This window comes from Epinephelus moara, chromosome 13, assembly GCF_006386435.1.
Source record: "Epinephelus moara isolate mb chromosome 13, YSFRI_EMoa_1.0, whole genome shotgun sequence".
Lineage (NCBI taxonomy): Eukaryota > Metazoa > Chordata > Actinopteri > Perciformes > Serranidae > Epinephelus > Epinephelus moara.
In genome coordinates, this window is record NC_065518.1 from 4,409,181 (window position 1) to 4,417,304 (window position 8,124).

Below are 8,124 nucleotides of genomic sequence, written 5' to 3' on the forward strand. Positions count from 1 at the left end.
GATGCAACACTGCATCCCCTCTCTTTCCACTCTGTCTGTGTCTCCCCCCCCCCTCCCCCCTCCCGCCTCTCACATTCCCAGGATGCTGCACTCCGGTGGAGATAAAGTTAGCACTGCAGAAGTGACAACGTGTCGTAACCGTTACCCGTCAACACAACCTCCTCCTCCAAATGACGCAACCCCCCCCCCGGTTTATTATCTGGTCGTGTGTCTGTAGGATGCTAGGCAACATAAACACAACTAAATATAACAGCCGAGCTGCTCTTACTTTCCAGCCTGTCCTCAACCTGCTCTGAAAACAAAAAGCACATTAAAAAGAAGTCTCACGTTGGCACTTGAATCTTGAGTTTAATACAACAAATATATTTCATTCATACGTCTGTTGAATAAATAAGACTGTGAAAAGAGAGTTATAAGCTAACCATCAGTTAAACAGTTAAACAGCTATGTGAACTTCTTAATACAGTGGAATACATTTGGTTATTTTTCATCACTTAGATCATAGTGCACTAGTTTACACATACAAAGTGGCATGCATATCAGAGATTAAACCCATTTGTGAGCTCAGAGTTCAGAACGTTACTCTTATGACCTGTTATACAGCAATGAGTTGTGTCTTCAAAGGTACTGCAGGGACGACATTTTCTGTAGTTAGCAGATAAACAGAGATCTGTGTGGGTACATGAGACCCTAAAAAAGAGGCTGGATGATGGGGAGTACCACCAGTTGGTCCAGGAGCTTCTCCTCTGGGGAGTACCACCAGTTGGTCCAGGAGCTTCTCCTCCATGATGGACGTTTCCAGGCAGATTTTAGGATGACTCAGGGGCAGTTTGACAACCTGCTGTCTATTGTTGGGCCGTATAGCTCTGGGTATGAGTATAAGAGATGACATGGGGCGTTTTTCCGCTTTGAGTAAGTTCAGAGCGCTCTGGCAAAAACGCCAGGTACCTAGAGCACAAAAACTGTGAGCAAAGAGCTTTACTCTCATTAAAAACAATTACGAAAAGGCGCCTCCAGCTGCTAAAATGCTTTCTGCGTGATCCGGCCTTAAGACACCTAAAAGCTTCAGAGTTCATGAGAAGGATATTTACTGACGTATTTTATGTCATAGAACAAATCATGAAAGTCTCTTCAGCTCATTTAAAGCATCTAACATAAAACTCATTGACTCTGAGATACGGAACCAGGAGAGCTAAAATGCTAACTCATTTTTGGGTTTTAGGACTCATTCAAGAGACACTCAATTCTCATGATGTCCTCTGCCCTCTCAGAAAGTACAATCCAGTCACCAGAATGAATGTTGGCATTGTACGTTTCTGAAAACCATGGATACGATAACACTTATATGTTATTATGAAGCAAAAATATTGAAACCTTATGTTTCAACAACACCATGGTTAACACGTGGGTATGTTTAGGCACAAAAACCACTTGATTAATGTTAGAACAAGATCATATTTTTGGTCAAAATACCCCCTTTTGGTGGCACCATCCTGGCAGGAAAAAACAACTGCTTTTCTTTGCACTATCCCCGGTAGAAAAGCAGCAGTGGGGCCCTAAAAACACCCACATTTGATGGCATTAAAGCTGCTGGAAATGCAGCGATGACTCGCTAAACAACAAACAATGTTGCTCTGCAGTGGTCTGCAGCCAGCAGCTGTCTCACCTAGATATCATACCATCAACTGTCACCTTCATCTCCTCATGACAGAATCAGACTGTTGATATGATACATATGAAACGCACAATGCCAACATTTCCTTCTGGGCTAAGACAGATAAAATATTTGCAGACAGAAAAACAAATTTTTTCGAGAAATGTACGAACTGCTGAGATCACAAGTGGAGTTTACCAGAGATGAAGAAACTGTCAGAAAGAGAAACATCAACAACAGAGTACCTTGTTACAAGTCTTTTATAGCATATTAGCAGCTTTTAGGTCGAGATACTGTACATCATGGATGAGCTCTGTGGGGCAACAACTAACCTTTTTATTATCAAATAAACTGCCAACTGTTTTTGGATGAATCGGTACTTTCAGTCTATAAACTGTCTGAAGAATCGATTATTGAACTCATCCTAAAGTTTAGCTCCTGTCTGTCATCCAGCACCCCCAGTCTGGAGTGTGAAGTCTCTGCAATGAATCATCCTGCAGGTGGTCATGTGTCCAAATTCCCGTCTTTCACTTTGACCATCATCTCTTCCTTCAAGGCGTCAGCCTCAGAGTCATCACCGCCTGCAGCGAGTACAAGCTCCATCTCTTTACGATAAGCAAAGTTCATCAGTTCATGTCTCTGTTAAACTTTGTGTTGTAAGTGCGATGCGTTCATGTTCACTGTCTCCCTGAAGTTGATCATGTGAACCACCACTGTGTGACTTAAACCTGAACTCCTCTCAGGACTGGACGCCGCTCAAGCCACGCAGTATCCCTGGCTGGCCATGAGTGCCGTCTGGCTCTCCCTTCGCTTGTCCTTCTTCTTCCTCAGTCGCACCCTCCAGCAGATGGCGCTGGATCCCAGCAGGCCCAGTCCAGCAGACAGCAGCACCAGCCCCAGCACAGAGATGGTGGACCCGTGGGAGTTGAAGGTATACGCCACAGCTGTGACCACGATGCCGGCAATGAGTACAACCACGCCGAATGGGACTGTGCAGCGGTAGCAGGACATCTCTGCACCGCCGGTGGCCGCCGTCAGCTGGACCTCGTTGATGTGCGGGACGTGGGTTGTCATGACCATGCTGCGGTCCTTCCTTGCCTTCTCCCGGCTCAGCTTCTCAGCAGAGATGGTTGTCGGCATCCTCACGGCACCCCTGGGGATCCTGGAGCCACCTTTGCTGTGGAGGTCATCGGGCATGGCGATCTTACTGGCGAGGAAGAGGTGGGCCATCTTGATACTGATGTCAGCAATCAGCCAATCACAGAACAGCTAGCTGAAAAAAGAATTAAAGAGGTGTTAAAGATTCTGGTTCCTGTAAAGGACATAAAAAAGACACCTTTTCACAAGACGAGAGCCTTTTACAACAAATATTAAGCGACTTACTCAACTACGAACAACCAAACTCTGGACTTTCACCCAGGAGCCTGCTGTTTGTTTTTCCGTGTGAAACCAAAAAATCAATACAACGTAGTGTGCGGGATGTGTAGCATGCTGTGCTAGTGACATATGTCACATGATGTATGCCATGTGACATTATTTTATCTTTGTAACAATCAAACTTATTTTAAGCCAAACCATGATGGGGTTTTTTCTAAACCTAACCACATACCGTTATCTTGCTAAAACTCAGATTGAAAACCAGTAAATTTGCCATTAGGCCCGGGTCATATGTCAAATTAATTTCATTCAGTGTATGTGCACAAAACGATAATGTAGAGTCCAAAGCTGTTTGTGATAACCTGTATTATTTAGGTATTCATAACAATGACAGCCTTTGTAATGTGAGTGTTTTACTGTTTTGCAAAAGTAGAACTAAAAAATAGGATGTTTAAGTCATTTATCAACTGTAGAAGAAAAGACTTTACAGAGAGATGATTTCCAAACATACAAGATGGTTCTGACTCGAAGTCCTTAACCTCCAAGTTTTGTCTTAGTCTGGTAACATTTTACTTTTTCACTTAGGTTGAAGCATCACACCACTTCTGTGCGTTGACAAACATCTCCTCCCTCTAACTCCACATCTACAATGTCTACAAGCGTGACTGCTGCTGCCATGATGTTCAGCTGCTGTTAACTATACTTTAATGTGAAACAGATGGAGGAAGCGTTGAAATTTCATTAAGGGCAGATCAGCAAACAGGGAGGGTCTCACTCACATGTGATCATAAACATGAACCAGGGACAATTAGAAACAATGGCCCGAATAACTGAACCCACAGTGTGTGTTAGCAGGTCAGAAACCAACACAACTTCACAGACACTGTGTCAGGTGAGTCGTCATCTGTGCTGTGGTTTGAAAGTTATCAAATGAAAATGAGACAAAATGTAAAAAAAAAAGAAGTGATAAAATACTAAAAGTCAGGCTGCGTCTATAACAAGTCTTTTAAAGCTGGGTAGGCAGTTTTATTTTGGCGCCATTGGGCAAAAATATGTTTTACTTGAAGTGGTCTGAGAGAAAACTCTGCACCTCCTCTTGGCTCTGTTTTCAGTCTTTAGCAAATCTCGCCCGTGACGGGAGGCTTTCTCCAATCACAGGTCATTTCAGAGAGATGGTGTTCCTTTTGGCTGTTTTACAGATGCAGATGTGTGCACGTTCCATCAGATGGTGAAAGTCTGATTCAGTGGAGGAGAATCCTGCAGAGAAAGTTGCTAGTTGCAACCCAAAAAGGAAAACAGGCTGATCAAAAAGAGTCTAAAAGAGTGTCTGAGATTAAACTAAATAAAACACGAGTCAGTGTCAGCAAAGTGTTTCAGATATGGAGAGAAAATGTTGCTAATAGTTTAGCCTTCTGCTAACTAGAGCCAAAGACTCACAGCTGCAGCTTTACATTTACGTGGCTATTGTTAGCTAGAGCCTCGAATCACTGTGTTGTCCGCCTCACTCCCCGCCGCTACAGACCACCTCACTGGGAGGAGAGCAGGCAGCAGCTCCGGAGACCCAAGTCAGTGGCTGCAGCAAACTTTCTGTTACTGCTGTTACACAGGTTAGACCCAGCGCTGCCTCTGGCCACCAGCCTGCTGTGACATCAACACTGGGGGGTTTATGCTGACCATCTCTGGAGCTACTGCCCAATCACCTCTGGGGAAGCAGTCCAAAAAAAAAAAAGCAAACTCTATGCTCTAAAAAGCCCTGAAATTTTGAGGAGGAACGAGACCAACTACATTTAAACATCAACATTGTTAAACAAAGTTGAGCTTTGAACGTTGTTGACCCACCTCAGTCTGCAGATCACACTGATGATCAATGAAAGATTCAGACACTACGATAAGATATATTTAGATGTCCTCTTCTCTAATTAAAGCTGGGGCAGGCAGAAATCTGGAATCCCCGCTGAATTTGAAACCACACCCTCCGCCTGCAGCTCTCTCCTCTCTGTCCTAAGCCCCTCCCACCACATGAGCACAGGCATATGTGCAAGCATCAAACAGCAACCCAGTGTTTCACATACACTGCTGTATTTAATCTGATTTCATTGCAGAGTTCCCTGAGTCCCTCCTCACCGCACACATCAGACCACAAATGAGACAGCAATTAGCTGCTAGCCATCCCTCCGCCTCGCTCCCCGCCGCTGTGGACTGCTTCCCCTGGAGAAGAGCAGTCAGTAGCTTGGGAGATGAATTTTTGGTTGGCAGCTGTAGCAGCTTGAATTCAGCCAGTCCAACCCCCCCAGCGCCTGGGTGTCACAGCAGGATGGTGGGCTGCATCAGTGCCGGGTATGAGCTGTGTAACAGCGGCAACAGAAAGTTTGCTGATCCAGTGGGATCTGATCTGGCTGGATTCAGGTTGCTCCAGCTGCTGACTGGAGGTCTGTCTCTAGAGCTGCTGCCCGCTGATGAGGTGGTCTGTAGCAGCGGGGAGTGAGGCAGAGGACACATTGTGATCCGAGGCTCTAGCCAACATTAGCTACATAAACGTAAACAGCTGCCATGAGTCTTTGGCTCCAATTAGCAGAGGGCTAAACTATCAGCAACATTTTCTCTCCATCTTGTCAGATTCTGTTTGATTAGTCTGTCTTCATTTTTTGGGTTGCTCTGTAGTGTCAGCAGTTGTTGTCAATGCTGGAATAACAACTTTCTCTGCAGGATTCTCCTCCATTGAATCAGACTTTCACCGTCTGAAGGGACGTGCACACACATCTGTATCTGTGGAACAGCCAATAGGAACGCCCTCTCTCTGAAATGACCCATGATTGGTCAGTCTCCCGTCAGGTTAGATTTTCTAAAGTCTGAAAACAGAGCCAAGAGGAGGAGCAGAAGTCTTGAGTTTTCTCAGTTCACTTTAATTACAATATGCTCAGCTTATTATGGGATTTTTTCCCTATGACGGCAAAATAAAAACTGCCTACTCCTGCTTTAAGGGAGAAAGAGAAGAAATTCGTTTAACGTCAGATGTCACACACCTTCAGTAACAACATATATGAGCTCAGATACCTGTCAGAGATTAGAACTTGTAAAATGATGTTTCAAAACATGTATAGTGAAATAAAATCTGTGAATGTGCAGAAAGGATTTGTAGTTATTGAAATCAGTTACACATATGAACTGTGATCCTGTTCATGGCTGTAAAGACTTTCAAACTTGTACTAACTAACTAACTTTAATGAGTTTTACACACGTTTCTGTTTTGATTCTGGACTCAAATAATAAAAAAGCAGCTTTTTTTATCAGTTTTTTGTACAGCGTCACCACTGATAATAATGAGAGCACAAATTTATTTAGACATCGATATTTTTCCACAAGCCTGAATTTCTCATGCAGAGCTTTACAAAGACTGAACTGAATATCAGAATTTCTTCCCTTAATTTTTATGAAAATCTGGTTCACAAAAATCGTTCATATTTTTGATGCTAAATGACAATTATGTGCATTAATTAAAAAACTCAGTCACACTTTAAAAAGCTTTCAAACACCTTCATCACATCATCTCTGCGTTCACTTATTCATACAAACACCCTTAAATGTCTTAGTTCAATGCCTCACTTTGCCCTTAATTTGCAAGCTTTATAGACATGTCACCTTAAATTAGTCACTGTTAAACATCAGGGCAGATTCAGGAGCACTTATAAAATTTACAGCTTCATTTTGTTTTGTTTTAAAGAGCAAAGATTCACTTCACTGCCCTGAGATCAACAGTCTGTAATGATGTGAGCACACACACATTCAGCTGCTAAGTTTTAATGATGCAAACACCTTCTTCCTGTCCTGTAAAATCAAAAATCAAAGCCCTTACTGTTGACGTGTGCAGCTCTCCATTCCCTCTGTGTGTTTTCTGTGTCTCTGGACTCAGGCGCTCATATGTTCCCCGGTGTGGAGGCTCTACAGGTCGTCTGTCTGCGCTCGGCTCTCTGCATCGTCCTGACTGCAAGAATAAATGGGGGAATATGGCTATCAATAGAAAAAAACGGGGGGACCTCCCTCCCCCACACCTCCTCCTCCCCCCTCCATACCTCCTCCTACTGGACTGACAAGAAAAGTTTTAACTCTTTCCTCCCTTCAGCTGGTACCAACACACACTCATGCTCCTGAAAGAACCCCACTTTAATGTTCTCCTTAACTGATCCCTTAAAATGAATCAAGAGGAGATGAAAGTAACTTAATTTGATTTTTCCAGACCACCTTAAATAACAGCTTCTTTTTTGAGAGTTTAATGTTTAGTAGAAAACTTGAAGGAGATTAACCATTAAAACCACTTTAATCTCAAACATCCTGAGGATTCATTCAAAGACTTACCAAGATTTAAGGAGCCATGTTTCCTTAAGGAGCCTGTGGGGTCGAGAGTTAAAGGATGCATCCAAATGTTAATTTAGTGCAGACCTGTCAAATTAAATGCACGAGATGAAACAAAAGTTAAAACCTGTCCCAACTAACCGCCAAAGTAAATGTTGGCACTGTATGTTCCTGCAAAGCAAAGATATTAGCAGATATGTTGAAACTTTACATTTACATTTGCATTGCTTCAACAATGCCGTGGTTAATATGTGTTTGGCCGACTGCTGTCCACCGGTTAATGTCGGGTTGAGCATCTTTTGACCTAGTTTTTGTGGTGTGTCTGACACGTCGGCCCTCACCAGCTCTTGTTGGCTTTTTTTAGCTGTTTCAACGCGTCGAATTGATGTTGGAGCCCATCGAAGAATGAAACCACTCTGATTGGCCGTTGAGCTCAGTGCATGAGAGGAGAAACAGAAGTGATGAACGCAAACTAAAGTCAAGAGGGATTGAGATTGAAACAAACTGATTTTAGTCATCGAGCTCTTTGAGAGAAACGGTCCCTCGTTGTTTGCGTTATTATTTGCTGGCACACAGTAAATTATCAGGTTGTGTGGTAACGTTCTCACTGGCCAACAAATGTCAAGAGTCATTTCCTCTCATGTAGGCACAGACCGCATGTGCTGTAGTCTTCAGGGTGTGTTCAAGTGCAACTTTTTGGTGGAGATACAGACAACAATAGTTGGCCATCGTCAAAGCTAGTT

At 43.4% G+C, this 8,124-nt stretch overlaps 1 protein-coding gene across 1 annotated transcript; it reads right to left on the reverse strand.

Moving 5' to 3' along the window:
- Positions 1–753: 753 nt before the first annotated feature.
- Positions 754–7,011, reverse strand: LOC126399497 (transmembrane protein 100-like). The gene is made up of 2 exons (XM_050059510.1): positions 6,885–7,011; positions 754–2,927 (listed from the first exon to the last, which is right to left on the reverse strand). The coding sequence occupies exon 2, from the start codon at positions 2,882–2,884 to the stop codon at positions 2,411–2,413; it is 474 nt and encodes a 157-aa protein (XP_049915467.1). The 5' UTR covers positions 2,885–2,927; positions 6,885–7,011; the 3' UTR covers positions 754–2,410.
- Between the last annotated feature and the right edge of the window lie 1,113 nt (positions 7,012–8,124).